Source organism: Anabrus simplex, chromosome 2, assembly GCF_040414725.1.
Source record: "Anabrus simplex isolate iqAnaSimp1 chromosome 2, ASM4041472v1, whole genome shotgun sequence".
Lineage (NCBI taxonomy): Eukaryota > Metazoa > Arthropoda > Insecta > Orthoptera > Tettigoniidae > Anabrus > Anabrus simplex.
The window spans coordinates 5,305,088-5,321,752 of record NC_090266.1 but is presented as its reverse complement, the minus strand read 5'-3'; the positions used below and the strand labels follow the sequence as shown (position 1 = coordinate 5,321,752).

Here is a 16,665-nt window from a genome sequence, read left to right as displayed (position 1 = left end):
AGAGACGTCATGAGATATCATGTAGGACAATTTTTCAATGCAAACATTGTAGAAGAGAGTTCAAGAACGCATCCAACGCTCAACGTCATGAAGCCGCGTGTAATGTAGCTTCAAAGGAACAAAATACAAAGAGCTCAACCATATTCAAGGGAACACTGATTTATGTTTAAAAAGTACACCTCTGCGAGAGATTCTTAATTCTCCCTTGTTGTCTAGGCCTGCTGCAAGTTCTGTTACTAAGCACAAACTTCAAGATAAAGAGAGGCAAGATCATGATTATGATAATAAGGATAATGATGTTGATAAAAACAGTAGTAAAGGGAAAGTAGAAGAAGAAGAAAATTCATTGCCATTACAGCTTGATGATTTTACTTCATTTCCTAAGCCTACTACACATTCTGTCGCAGTGCAAACATCTCAAGAAGAGATGCAAGGTAAAGAAGAAGGAAATTTCAACGCTTCATCGCTATCGAAACAAGTTAAGTTTGTACCTATAAACGCTACTGCTGAAGCACGTATTACATCAAAACAAGTCCCTACACATCAACTGTCTGCATATAGACTCAAAGTTCACAACAAGCCTCTGTTACCCTATGTAGATATAAGATACTGTAAAGACCCCAACGTACTCGTAAAACGTTTACAACTGCTAAGAGCCTATCATGATGCTGGTTACACACCGTGCAAGGAAGATAGTTTTGAAATAGAGCATGAATTACGTCGTGTAGGTATTATTAAGTAAGCGCTTACCCTCACCTTAGTCATCCATCTGTAGTATATAGTCGATCGAGTAGCTATATTCGTATAGATTATTTCCCAACATTCTCCCTTCCTTAGGGTCTTAACTCCGCCCTTAGTTGTAGAGCCGGTCTCAAGCCCGGATAAAGAGAGGAGGGGCACCCTAGCCCTTTAGCCCATTAGCCCTTTAGCCCTTTTGCCCATTAGCCCTTTAGCCCTTTAGCCCTTTTGCCATTAGCCCTTTAGCCTACTAGTCCTACAAGGAATGTGCGGTATCTAATCTTCTTAGAACAAAGGTATCCCCTGACATGTTCTATACACATGTTGTATCGAGTACAGTGTTCTATTTTAGTCTTGATCACTTATTTAGTGTTCTAAACACTTCAATCAATGTTCCGATCACATGATAAAGTTAGCGGCATAGAGTGCAGTGTTCGATTCTAGTCTTTTTATGTTTCTTTAGTGATTTGCAAGTCTGAACATGCATAATGACGTCATCACTGTAGCACGTGCTTACTCTAGCTATCCCGATACAGGTTTAAACTTGTCCGATAGAGCTATGCCTTGACATAAGAGGAGGCCTTAACAGCTTATGTATAGCCGCTATTGTTTAAAGATAGCTGCTGTTAAGAAAACAGCACGTAGAAATTTTCAAATTACCCGCCACCACATTTCAAAGGTATGAGGTTTAGCGCTGTAAGGATTCCTCCACGATGCAAAGCTACCATTCTTCGTCAGAGCAGCCGCCATCTTGTGTGAGCACCTCAAGGCCGTATCATAAGGAGCTGTGTATAGTTACCGTCTTGTCCCTGCTACCTTGCGCAAGCACCCCTAGGGCGTCTCATAAGAGCAGCAGCCATCTTGTGCAAGCGCTCTTAAGCTGTCTCATAAGAAGCTATGTCTAGCCGCCATCTTGTAGATTTAGATAGCTGCCAATGCCAAAGGGCCTAAGTAGGAATCGAACCGTCGATCTCATCATTAGACTATGTTTTTCTTATGCTATCATGTTCCTGATACTGCAAACCTAGGTATTAGTTGGAAACATTTTGTCCGTTTTGCACTACGATGCACCGTTTTCGAGATATTTAACATTTTGCATTTAAGCCCCAAATGTAATCAATCGAACCTGCACGGCACGTTATACTCTCTACCATAGCTAGACCTCATCATGTTACGAAGACTTGCTTCAATACAAGCTAAAACAGAGCGAATGCCAAAGGGCCTAAGTAGGAACCGAACCGTTGATCTCATCATTAGACTATGTTTCTCTTATGCTATCATGTTCCTCATACTGCGAACCGAGCTATTGGGCAGAAACATTTTCCCCGTTTTGCTCTACGATGCACGGTTTTCGATATATTTAACATTTTGCATTTAAGCCCCAAATTTAATGAATCGAACTAGCACGACACGTTAGCCTCTAAGCTAGCTTTCTTCATAAGAGCAACAGCCATCTTGCGCAAGCACCCTAAAGGTGTCTCATAAGGAGTCGTGTATAGCCGCCATTTTGCGTCCGCCATCTTGCGCAATCATCCTTAGGGCATCTCTAGCCACCTTGTGCAAAGGACCCTTAAGCCGCCTCATGAGAGCAACCGCCATCTTACGCAAGCATCCCTAGAGAGTCTCATAAGGAGCCTTGTATAACCGTCATCTTGCGCAAGCATCCCAAGGGTGTCTCATAAGAACCTATGTATAGCGGCCATCTTGCATAAGCACCTTTAAGGAGTCATGTATAGCCACCATCTTGTGCAATTAGCGTCGAGAGATGGCTGATGTAGAATTTTTCTTTTTAAATTATCCACCACCATATTTCAACGGTATGTACTTAAAGAGTGTAGCACTGAGCTCTATAGATTAAAAATGGCGGATGACAGCTGACAAATAGCGCGTGAGTTTTTTTACTAAACAAGAGCACGTGGAATTTTTCAATTTGCCGCCACCACATTTCAAAGGTATCTAGCTAAAGATGGTAGCACGGTGCTCTCTTGATTAAAGATGCGGATGACAGCTAACAGAACTTTTCAAATTGCCCCCTACTACATGTCTTATTTTGTTAAAGTAAAATTCGTCTAATCATTTTTGTGTATAGCAGTGTCGCTGTGCTGTTGGACCGTGCTCTGTGGATTAAAGATGGCGGATGACAGCTGACGAAATTGCCCGCATGATAGCAGCACATTGCTCTATTGATTACAGATGGTGGATGACAGCTGTCAAAAAAGCATGTGGCTTTGTTTCCAAACAAGAGCACATTTTTCAAATTGCCACCACCACATTTCAAAGGTATCTAGCTAAAGATTGCAGCACTGAGGTTTGTGACGCAAGATGGCAGATGACAGCTGTCAGAAAAAAGCACGAGAGTTTGTTTCCAAACAAAAGCACGTGGAATTTCCCGCCACCACGAAGTGGGCAGCACTGTGCTCAAAGTTGGCTGCTGTCATGTGGAATTGCCTGCCACCACATTTCAAAGGTATCTAGCTAAAGAGGGCAGCACGGTGCTCGAAGATGGCTGCTGTCAAAAAGCATTTTTCAAATTATCCGCCACCACATTTCAAAGGTAAGTAGCTAAAGAGGGCAGCACTGTGTTCTATAGATTAAAGATGGCGGATGACAGCTGTCAAAAAGCACGTGGATTTGTTTATCTCGCGCTAGTGATGTTAAGTTGGTAGCATTAAGGTTTAGGTCCGCCAAGATGGCAGTACTGCGGATGACAGGTGACGAATTTACAGCTACTGCGATAAAGAGGGCAGCACGGTGCTCTGTAGTTTAAAGATGGCGGATGACAGCTGTCAAAAAAGCACGTGGATTTGTTTACCGATTCAAATCTCGCGCTAATGAGGTTAAGTTGGTAGCACTGAGGTTTAGGTCCGTCAAGATGACTGCACTGAGGTTTGCGATACGTTGTTGTCTGTCAAAAAGCACGTGGCTGTCAAAAAACACGTGGCTTTGTTTACCTCGCGCTAGATAGGTTAAGTTGGTACTACTGAAATTTAGGCCCGTCAAGATGGCAGTACTGAGGTTAGCGATGCGTTGTTGTCGATGACAGCTGTCAAAAAGCACGTGACTTTGTTTACAAATTCAAATTTCCCGCGGGTGGTGGAGGAGACCTCTGGGAGGCCTCTGGCTGTGGTGGTGGTGGAGGAGGCATCTGGGAGGCCTCTGGCTGTGGTGGTGTTGGAGGTGGCCTCTGGGAGCCTGCGGTGGCGGTGGCCGCAGAATCCCTGTATTATACTACTCGCAATAACAATTATATTTAAGTAATTTTGTAACTTATTCGTGTTTTAACTTAACATTATTGCAGTATTTTATTTATATTTGTGTATAGAAATTGTGTATAGAGGGCAGCACTTCGCTTCCGGGACTGGTTTCTGGCGCAAGTAACTGACTAGGGACTCAGGGAGAAGCGCGTCCAACATGCCGCGAGTAACATGTGGAGACAACAGTCTCATAAAATAATGTAATTGTACAACAGTGCTAACATTCAAGTGCAGCCAAACCATTGGTACAACATCAATTACGTCTTCAAGTGTAAATAATATTTCTAGTGTTTTTTAGTGTCAGTACGTACCTGATGTGTAAATATATAATTGTATATGTACAAGAAGTACTTACAGTACTAGTGTGTTTTTTAGTTCACGTACATCTAAATAAATAAGTGACTTGTGTGCTCTTTATGTTTTACATACTGTATTTTCTTAATAACATTTAAGTGGTCCTCCGAAAGTACTTTATTATTTGGTTATCATATGCGACCACCAGAGTTAAGGTTAGATCGGAAACAAAACAACAGTTTCATCTCGGTCAAACAGTACCTGATGTTTCATTGTTATGAAAAATTGTTAAGTTTGAAGTACTAAAAAAATATAACTTTTGTTAAAGTTTTAAATCAATTCTTGTTATTGTAGTATAGTTAGACCCATTCACCCCGGCACGTTCTTTAAACTCTTTCTGCTCCACCGGTATCCTCGTAAACATTATTATTGTTATCTAATCGAGTTTACCACAATCAGATTCCAATCGACAACCTCATTGTTTTAGTCTTTAGTATTCTCGTGATTATTATTATAAGAGTGTCGTATCACCGTTAATTTTATTCGTAAGTCTTCAGTACGTGAACTTCCATTTACAAAACATTATAAAATGTCCATATCGGACAACGCGTTAATCTATAGCCTACATTAATTTACATAGTAAATTTTGCATCTCATTACCTTGTGTATGATGGCTGCAACTGCATCACTAGATTCCCGCCAATCCAATTAGCACTTCATGATGATATTATATATGACGCACACGAGAATCACACATATTAACACATTCGTCACCCGCATTTTTGCATTGCGCTATTGAACATGTTTAAACCTGCATCGCGAAGGCAAGAATGTGCAGCGATAATATCGTCGTTCATGCTTAGACTTGCGAAAAATAACAATACTAGAATCGATGTCGTTACCCTCAACATGTGATCAGAATATTGATTGATGTGTTCAGAACACAACGTAAGTGATTAAGACTAGAATCGAACCCTGTACTCGATACAACATGCGTTCAGAACATGTTAGGGAATATCTTTGTTGTAAGAAGATTAGACTGAAACATAACAAAACTAGAAACGTTGCTGTTAACTTTAACATTTAATCAGAACATTGTTTGAAGTGTTCAGAGCAATAGTACAATTTCAATGATTTGCCTAGTGTGAAAATCGAAAACGCACTGTGTACATATTGCGTAGCTAACTCGCTCAAAAAAGATATTGCAAAGTAATACTTCAATGATTTGCGTAGTGTAAAATTTAAAAAACACACGCTGTGCACATACTGCGTAGCCAACTTGCTCGGTAAACGGTATAGCAAAAGTACAACTTATGATATTCATCTTGTGCGAAAATAAAAATCTTCAGAAAAACTATCCTGCGTTGCCAACTCGCTCGGTAAACAATAATCTGTTTTTGTTACAATAGAAAAAACATAGATTCAAACCCAGTTCCATTATCGCAAACACGGAGAGTAAATACTAAACAGAACGATTGGTGCTATAAGAAATACATTGGTTACATTTAAGTCCCTAGCAGTCGAACAAGTTATCACATAAACATGTAACATGAAATATCAGCCAATCTGTTGGCATAGGTTACAAGCATGTAGCTCGTGCGGAACGATACAACATGTGTTTAGAACATTGCTTGATGTGTTCAGAACACTAAATAAGTGATCAAGAATACAATAGATGACTGTACTCGATACAACATGTGTTTAGAACATACTACGGGATACTGTTGTTCTAAGAAGATCAGATTACAAAAGAAGTGATTAAGACAAGAATCGAACACTGTACTGGATGTCGTTAACTTCAACATGTGATTAGAACATTGATTGATGTGTTCAGAACAAAAGGACTTTTCCTCCACCTCGTCCTCCTCCTCCTGACTGCGTCCACCTCCTACTCCTCTTCCTCATCCTTCTAGGGCTAAAGGGCTAAAGGGCTAATCGGCTAAAGGTCTGAAGGGTTAATGGGCTGAAGGGCTAATGGGCTAAAGGGCTAAAGAGCTCCTCCACTACCTTACTACGCCCTCCTCCTTCCGGAGGGAGTTAGATGAAGTAGGTACATTTTAACGCCCTCATCGATCGCTATCCGCAAGAACGCCTCTACTTTGTTAAGTGTAGAAAATTAATCTTTATTGGTAAATGGATTTATGTTCAGAACAAAGAATGGAACCTAGGGGTCACGTCTTATCAGAATTACCTAATAAAATCCCCGAGGTGCGATGAGTTGCGTTTTTCTAACAGAAATCGATATCTGCTTGATTGTTTTAAGTGTTTGGAACACTGAACTCTGCAAGAAGCCAGCAGAGAGGTTAGCGATCTTCTGTTGTTGGTTCTTAAATTCGACGCTGCGACATGCATAAGGTGGAAGCCTTGAGGTTTAGCGCCGTAAAGATGACAGCAGTGAGGTTAGCGATGTTCTGTTGTTGGATTTTAAATTCCGCGCTACAACATGCATGACGTGGCAGCCTTGATTTTTAGTGCTGTAAAGATAGCAACAGTGAGGTTAGCGATGCTTCATTGTCCTTGAAAGTGAGGTTAGGGTCCGTCAGGGTAACACCTGTCAAAAAAGCACGTGGTTTGTTTACCAACAAGAGCACATGGTCGTGACGTCACGGTCACGTAATCAATTCTTTGCTCTACATCTTTAAGAGCAGCATTAGGATTAGCCGTGTTTAAAAACCTTAGGGACAGAGCAGCAGTAAAACAGCCATGTTTCAAAGCGTGTACATATTACCTATCGATTTTGCATGCATGAAATATCGTACTAAACTTCTTCCGCTACATTGTGCTGCTATCTTTGCATAACTTATACGTGTGAACTTAAAGGACAAAGAATAGTCATGGCTTAAAGCGTGTACACATCACCTATCGATTTTGCGTGCATCGACTCTCGTACTAAACATTCCTCTGCTAGATTGTGCTGATATCTTAGCATAACTTATACGCATGAACTGAAAGTAAAAAGAATAGCCATTTTTCAAAGCGTGTACACATTACCTATCGATTTTGCATGCATCGTCTCTCGTACTAAACTTCTTCCGCTAGATTGTGCTTCTATCTTTGCATAACCTATACGCAGAAACTTAAAGTACAAAGAATAGCCATGTTTCAAAGCGTGTACACATCACCTATCGATTTTGAATGCATCGACACTCGTACTAAACTTCTTCCGCTAGATTATGCTGCTATCTTAGCATGACCTACACGCATGAACTTAAAGTACACAGAATAGCCGTGCTTCAAAGCGTGTACACATTACCTATCGATTTTGCATGCATCAACTATCGCACTGAACTTCTTCCGCTATATTGTGCTGCTATATTAGCATAAATTATACGCACGAACTTGAAGTACAAAGAATTGCTATAGCGTGTACACATTACCTATCGATTTTGCATGCATCGTCTATTTTTTGCGCTAGAGTAAACAACGATCGCAAGTGTGTGCTACTAACCTATGCCCATAAACTTAAAGCACGAAGAATAGCATGTACACATCACCTATTGATTTTGCACGCATCGACTCTCGTACTAAACTTCTTCCGCTAGATTGTGCTGCTATCTTAGAATAACCTATGTGCACGAACTTAAAGCACAAATAATGGCCATGTTTTAAAGCTGTAAACATCACCTATCGATTTTGCATGCTTCGACTATTTCTCCCACTAGAGTATGCTGCTATCTTAGCATAACATATATGCATGAACTTAAAGCACTAAGAATAGCGATGTATAAAAAATCTTGTGAACATAACAGCAGCAGTAAGAATAGCTATGTATAAAAGCGTGTACGCATTACCTATCGATAATAAATGCATTGACTATGATACTAAATTTATTCTACTAGAATGTACAACGATCGAATTACTCTACTGCTATCTTAGCATAACTTATGTAAGCGAAATTAAAGCACAAATAATAGTTATGTTTAAAAATCTTGTGAACATTGCAGCGGTAAGAATAGCAAGGTTTAACAGCGTGTACACAATACCTATCAATGACGTATGCATCTTCTACTAGAGCGTGTAACTATCGCTTGAATCCGCTGGTATCTGAACATAAATTATGTGCACGAACTTAAAGCACAAAGAATAGTTATGTGCAAAAATCTTGTGAACATAGCAGAGTGTTAACTACGTAGGGGTAGACATTGAATTTCGCATGCTGACGTAGCATACAGCGTATCCGTGACTTCACGACCACGTGCTCTTTTTGGTAAAAAATGCCACGAGCTTTTCTGACAGGTGTTATCTTGCCGGACCCTAACCTCACTTTGAAGGGCAATAGAGTATCGCTAACCTCACTGTTGCTATCTTTACAGCGCTAAACCTCAAGGCTGCCACCTTATGCATGTCGTAGCGCGGAATTTAAAATCCAACAACAGAACATCGCTAACCTTACTGCTGCCTTCTTGAAACGTTCAGTGTTCCAAACACTAAAAACTATGGAGCAGATACTGATTTCTTTTAGAAAAACGCAGCTCATCGCACCTCGGGGATTTTATTAGGTAATTCTGATTAGACGTGACCCCTAGGTTCCAATCCTTGTTCTGAACATAAATCCATTTACCAATAAAGATTAATTTTCTACACTTAACAAAGTAGAGCCGTTCTTGCCGATAGCGATCGATGAGGGTGTTAAACATGTACCTACTTCAGCAAACTCCTTCTGGAAGGAGGAGGGCGTAGTAAGGTAGTGGGGGAGCCCTTTCGCCCTTAGCCCATTAGCCCTTCAGCCCATTAGCCCTTTAGCCCATTAGCCCTTCAGACCTTTAGCCCATTAGCCCTTTAGCCCTTTAGCCCTAGGAGGATGATGAGGAGGAGTAGGAGGTGGACGCAGTCAGGAGGAGGAGGACGAGGTGGAGGAAAAGTCCTTTTGTTCTGAACACATCAATCAATGTTCTAATCACATGTTGAAGTTAACGACATCCAGTACAGTGTTCGATTCTTGTCTTAATCACTTCTTATGTAATCTGACCTTCTTAGAACAAAAGTATCCCGTAGTATGTTCTAAACACATGTTGTATCGAGTACAGTCTTCTATTGTACTCTTGATCACTTATTTAGTGTTCTGAACACATCAAGCAATGTTCTAAACACATGTTGTATCGTTCCGCACGAGCTAAATGCTTGTAACCTATGCCAACAGATTGGCTGATATTTCATGTTACATGTTTATGTGATAACTTGTTTGACTGCTAGGGACTTAAATGTAACCAATGTATTTCTTATAGCACCAATCGTTCTGTTTGATATTTACTCTGCGTGTTTGCGATAATGGAACTGGGTTTGAATCTATGTTTTTTCTATTGTAACAAAATCAGATTATTGTTTACCGAGCGAGTTGGCTACGCAGTATAGTTTTCTGTAGATTTTTATTTTCGCACAAGATGAATATCATAAGTTGTACCTTTGCTATACAGGTTACCGAGCAAGTTGGCTACGCAGTATGTGCACAGTGTGTGTTTTTTATATTTACACTAGGCAAATCATTGAAGTTTTACTTTTGCAATATCGTTTACTGAGCGAGTTAGCTACGCAATTTGTACACAGTGTGTTTTCGATTTTCACACTAGGCAAATCATTAAAGTTGTACTTTTGCTCCGAACACATCAAACAATGTTCTGATTACATGTTAAAGTTAACAGCAACGATTCTAGTCTTGTTATGTTTCAATCTAATCATCTTACAACAAAGGTATCCCCTAACATGTTCTAAACGCATGTTGTATCGAGTACAGTGTTCGATTCTAGTCTTAATCACTTATGTAGTGTTCTGAACACGTCGATCGATATTCTGATCACATGTTGAGGGTAACGACATCGATTCTTGTCTTGTTATGTTTCGCAAGTCTAAAAATGCGGACGATGTTATCGTTGCACACTCTTGCCTTCGCGATGCAGGTTTAAACTTGTTCGATAGAGCAATACCTTGACAAAAGGAACAGGCCTTAACAGCTTACGTATAACCGCTATTGTTTAAAGATGACCGCTGTTAGCTGTCAAAAAAGAACGAAGAATTTCTTTAATTACCCACCATCACATTTCAAAGGTAGTAGCTAAAGATAGCAGTACGACGCTCTGTTGAGTAAAGATGAGAGCTGTCACAAATTGCCCTCCACCGCATGCATAACAGTAGCCGCCATCTTGCGGAGTAGCCTCTAAGCTAGCTCTCTTCATAAGAGTAGCCGCCATCTTTTGCGAGCACCCCTAGGCTGTCTCATAAGGAGCTATGTATAGTCACCATCTTGTCGCTGCTACCTTGCGCAAGCACTTCTAGGGTGTCTAAGAGCAGCAGCCATCTTGTACAAGCGCTCTTAAGCCATCTCATAAGAAGCTATGTATAGCCGACATCTAGTGTCCGTCATCTTGCGCAAGCATCCCTAGGGAGTCTCAAGCCATCTTGTACGAGCAAACCTAAGCTGACTCATAAGAGCAGCCGCCATCTTGTAGAATTAGATAGCCGTTAATGCCAAAGGGCCTAAGTGGGAATCGAACAGTTAATTTCATCTTTTAACTATGTTTACTTATGCATCATATTCCTCATACTGCGAACCTGGGTATTAGGCAGAAAAATTTTGTCCGTTTTGCTCTACGATGCACCGTTTTGAGATATTTAACATTTTGCATTTGAGCCCCAAATTTAATGAATCGAACCAGCACGGCACGATATAATCTCTACCATAGCTAGACTTGATCATGTTACAAAAACTTGCATCAATACAAGCTAAAACTGTGCAAATCCATACGGCCTAAGTAGGAACGGAACCGTTGATCTCATCATTAGACTATGTTTTTCTCATGCCATCATGTTCCTCATACTGCGAACCTGGGTGTGAGGCGGAAAAATTTTGTCCGTTTTGCTCTACGATGCACCGTTTTCGTGGTATATTACATTATGTGCTTAAGCCCCAAATTTAATGAATTAAACTAGCACGGCACGTTAGCCTCTAAGCTAGCTTTCTTGATAAGAGCAGCAGCCATCTTGCGCAAGCACCCATTAGGCGTTTCATAAGGAGTAGTTTGTAGGCGCCATCTTTTGCCGCCATCTTGCACAAGCATCCTTAGGGAGTCTCAAACCATCTTGTGCAAGGACCCTTAAGCCGTCTCATAAGAGCAGTCGCTGTCTTGCGCAGCATCCCTAAGGCGTCTCATAAGGAGCCATGTATAGACGCCATCTTGCCCAAGCATCCCAAGGGAGTCTCATAAGAACCTATGTATAGCAGCCATCTTGCTTAAGCACCCTTATGGAGTCATGTGTTGCCACCATCGTGTGCAATTAGCGTTGAGAGATGGTTGCTGTAGAATTTTTAAATTTTCCACCACCATATTTCAAATGTAGTAGCTAAAGATTGCGCCTGACAGCTGTGACGTAGAAATTGTCTACTACTACGATAAAGATAGCAGCACGGTGCTCTGTTGATCAAAGATGGCTGCTGTCAAAAAGAAATTTTCAAATTGTCCGCTACCACATGTTAAAAGTTAGTAACTAAAGAGGGCAGCACGGTGCTCTGTTGATTAAAGATGGCGGATGACAGCTGTCAAAAAAGCACGTGGAATTGTTTCCAAACAAGAGTGAGTAGACATTTTCAAAATTCCGCCACCACATTTCAACTAAAGAATGCAGCACTGTGCTCTCTTGATTAAAGATGGCTGCTGTCACGTGGAATTGCCTGTCACGACATTTCAACTGAAGAGTGCAGCACGGTGCTCTGTCGATTAAAGATGGCTGCTATCAAACAGCATTTTTCAAATTATCCGCCACCACATTTCAAAGATATGTAGCTAAAGAGGGCAGCACGGTGCTCTGTTGATTAAAGATGGCGGATGACAGCTGTCAAAAAAGCACGTGGATTTGTTTACCGATTCAAATCTCGCGCTAGTGAAGTTAAATTGGCACCACTAAATTTTAGGCCCGTCAAGATGGTAGCGCTGAAGTTAGCGATGCGTTGTTGTCGATGATAGCTGTCGAAGAGCATGTGGTTGTCAAAAAAGCACGTGGATTTGTTAACCGATTCAAATCTCACGCTAGTTAGGTTAAGTTGGTAGCACTGAGGTTTAGGACTGGCAAGATTTCACCAGTGAGGTTAGCGATGCGTTGTTGTCTATCATAAAGGACGTGGCTGTCAAAAAAGCACGTGGTTTTGTTTACCATTTCAAATTTCAGGCTGGTAATGTTAATTTGGCAGCACTGGAAGAGGCCCCTGGCTGCGGTCGAGGAGGCCCCTGGGAGGCCCCCCCAGTGCGGTGGCGGTGGAGGAAGTCCCTGGGAGCACTGCGGTGGCGGTGGCCGCCGAACTCTCCCATTATACTACTGGCGAAAAAGAGTGGCTCTTAATTATAATCAGTTCGTACGGACTTATTTTTTTAAGGAGATGGGATCATTGTAGTGTACTACAATTAAAATGCAGACCAAAGCGTAAGACTTCCTCCCTTCGTCATAAGAAAGTTTGATATGCTACGATGTTTTAAGGGCGTCGGGCACTTGCCATGAATGTAAAATGCATCTAAAAATGCAAAGTGTACAGTAAACCGAAAATTAAAACACTTCCACACGTGAGCCAGCATAATTATTCCTCGTCCTTGAATCATGCTGTTTTTTCTTTCATTGCATGATGTTATGTTTGCCCGCGAGTTATCTAAGTGCACTATTTGAATAATGTAAAAGCACTTTGTTGGATGCATTTCGGAAATATATTTTTCCATGACATTTGAAAGGTTTAAACAGGGAATCAACTGTAATTGCATGCAGTAGTGGGTATCAGAATATTTTTTTGACTCGGCCAGAGTTGGCATTTATGAATTACGAGTTGGCGGTTGATTTGAAATCACGTAATAACGTAGTTTTACAGTATAGAAAAACTAACATCCGAGTTCGCTAGTGTTTCTGTTTCAATTGTTTACATTGTACGAAAAGGATTATCCACCGCCGGTTGTGTTACTATTCGAGAAGTAGGAGGCTGCGTGTGAGAAGTGTTATAGATGTCGAGTGTGACGATTTCGTAATTTAGGACAGGCTTCAGGTGATGTAAGAGACAACGAATCTTCCGATTTACAGGCAATCGAACCTATTGCTAGTTCAGATTAATGAAATACCTGTCACGTAAGTAGGCCTAATATATCCGTGAATTAACGATTGGACATCGCGGGGTCATATGATATGTTACTCTTTCCGTGGACGAAAGTTTAGTTCACTTCATTTTTTCAAAATATGCCTTCCTAAAATTAGGGTGCGGGGATTATTCGGCGGCGTGGAATATTCGCGTAAATACGATTCAGGTCAAACAGAACGTAATTTCCATACAAGAAACAATGAACGTAAAAACGCGATAAGATATAATCGACATTCAGCATTCGGATAGCACGTATACGACAGACATCAACGCAGATCTAAGTATTGAACAAATCAAAAGTACATGTAAATCTGTGAATGTAAAGGAAGCACTCGAAATTGACATCGCACAAACCTAACGTAAAAACCTAAATAACATTGCACATTTAAAAACTCCCTCCCCGATGACCTTCGATGTTAGGCCCCTTTAAAAAACAAGCATCATCATCATCATAAAAACTCCCCCCTCGTTCTACTTACATAATATCCGAAGAACACTTACTATTTAAATTAGAGCTTATCATCCCTTAGAGTGTGGTTTATCATAAGAAACCTCTAATACATAATCTCTATTTCAATTACATACTTTAGTTAACCTAAAATTTCATTCATCCGTATTACATAAAATCCATTATCCATTATAATTATAAGTTATTAAATTAAATCTTCTCTCCCCTCCCCATTGATGAAGGAAGTTCCCACAACGCTCCACTTGCTCCACCCCTACATACCCCTCCCATATCCACGTTACAATATACTATGCCTGGAAATTTCATTTGCCTCTCCATGATCAAAGGCCTGAAATAGTGTTTGGAAACAAAAGGACTTACTATCGGCTATCTAGAAAAATACAGAAGATTTTTTATTGTGTTAATACTTGTAAATCATTATTTGTCAATACTTGTTCATATTAACAGCTAACTCTCTGTCATTGATATGTTTACGCAACATAAGCAATACTGTACATATATACGCATGTTTTACGTGATTTGATAGAATCTGAGGATGCTCTTGTAGAACGAGGTATGTTTATCGTGTTATAATTTATATTGCAATTGTTGTGTGTTTTACAGACTGGAAAGTGTTTATGTTGCATTTTACTAAGTCGACACTGGAAATGGCTTCATCATAACAAATTATTCGGCCAGTGATGCCAACAGCTCGTCACTTAAAATCAAACATTGACGAATCAATTACATTCAATAAGAAATGAAGCTCGTCCCTAAGTAAAATCCCATAAAAGTTCAACCCACAACAATTTCGGCTAAAACATCAACATCTCAATCACAATTATTATGGATCGGAAACGATATTAAATTCGCGTACCTAAAGGAACAGGAAATCAACAAACAAATTTTACGCATACAATTAAACCTAAGCATCTTCTGGCACCACACTCAATGGACATAAGCCTCCAAGATTTTACACGATTACATTAAAAGCGATCTGAGAGCAGAAGGTATAAAAATAGTACAAAAATCTTAACCTAGTAAATGAACAGAAAAACCAGAAAACATTGGCTACGAAAACTCGCTAACTTTCACCCTAGAATAATTAATAGGTCAAACAACTTTTTTATTATTTCTATTTGTAAGGAGGGGATTTTATCGCAAGCAATTCCTACGTCAGTGTTGAGCTGTTGCATATTGTTTTCGTTTTGAAGTTCCTGGCTATTGAACTTGTGTCTCTTCTCTAGCACATGTGTTTTAAGCAGATGTGCTCCTAAGGAGATCTTCAGTTTGGATGCAGTTCTTGTTATTGCATTGCGGTGATGCACTTGATTTGTTAAATCTAATGTTGGTTTTCAGATGAATGTTTACGCTTATTTCAAATGAAAGACATAAATTTTCTTAACTAGGTCATTTGGAATGTCTCTGTGTCAACTTACAGTCTATATATATAGATAATCTTTACTTTAATTTGTAAAATGTACTGCTAAAATCAATGAAAAGCTTAAGAATTTTGTGCTACATCAAAGATACGCACCCATACAAATCACTGGATATTATGGTGATTATTGACTTCAAGTGATCTTTGAATGGAAAAATAATATGGCATGTACATTATTATCCGGGCATATTTGGATGACTTCTTCAACCTATAGCAACTATTTTCACTAGGATTAAGTTCTGAGATTCATGAATACATGGACTAAGCCGTGTACAGTAGCTTGATGAAATACTTTTTCTGTGAACGTATACAAAGCTTCTTTCGTTTTGAAATGCAGTTGAATTTTCTAGATTGTCTCGTTACTTGTGTTCTGGCACTCACTTTTGTAATTTTTACGCTAAAAGTCAATTTTCATTTTTTTGTGATTAACCTATATCACTGGTGTTAATCGTTGCGCCAGGAAGTACTGCAAAGTGGCCATTTTTTTGTGCTTATTTCATATAAAGTGATCAAACTCCATCGGCCACCCTGCGCATTTAACTTTCAATATTGACAAGCACAACGAATTTCGCAGCAATGTTACTAGTTGAAAACGAGTTCTGGAACATAAACCGTGATTAATTGGGGTGAAGAGGAATGTACATACCTGCAAAGCAGTCTCCTTAAGTTTCTCCAATCCATTCTCTAGCCTCACGACTTGTTCCTTCAAGTCTGCACTCTTCTGTACCAGCAACTTCGTATACAAATTAATTTGTTCCAAATACGATTTTGGTGTTGTGTAATAATGGCGACGTTCTGTTTGTAAAAACACCACAGAAGTGGCATTCACTGAAGTGTGGACATAGGCTAAGAACTGGGCTACTGAATCTCGTGAATCTTCCTGGAAATGGAGAAGTAATTACATTAAATTGTGCACTGTATCTGACAAGTAGTAGACGATAATTCCTCGTCGAATAACTAAAGGAGTTTAAATAAATTAAACATTTCTAATTACATTGTGTCAAAGTTGAAGAAAACGACTGTCATAGTTTCACAGAAGAAAAGGATGACATAATCGGTAACTTGACCTGGATTCATTCTGTTCAGACTATGTGAGCAGCACATAGCATATTTTACGTACTTTTGATTACAGATAAGTCTGTAACGCAGATCAAAATGGATTTCAGCTTGACACTTGCTCTATAAGCCGGAAAGAAAATTCAAGCTGTTTGTCATTAATACCAATGCTCCAACATATTCCCATGCAGTGAGGGTTGTTTGGTATGCTCTTGATGGTCCTCAAAGAGAAGTATGGAAAAGTAACAGCACATTGCAGATTGGATTTACCGCATCAACATTACGACGGCTGCGGGACTGGTACATGAATTGCGGAAAACAAAGACCAACT

The 16,665-nt window shown here is 40.0% G+C and overlaps 1 protein-coding gene across 1 annotated transcript in view; it reads right to left on the bottom strand.

Annotated features, from left to right (window-relative positions):
- Positions 1 to 16,665, bottom strand: part of LOC136863901 (dynein beta chain, ciliary-like) — a 5,220,903-nt gene that overhangs the window by 2,151,193 nt on the left and 3,053,045 nt on the right. Inside the window, exon 56 of the mRNA XM_068226514.1 lies at positions 15,925 to 16,158. Within this exon, the coding sequence (XP_068082615.1) occupies positions 15,925 to 16,158 (234 nt within the window). The remainder of the gene's footprint in view (positions 1 to 15,924; positions 16,159 to 16,665) is intronic.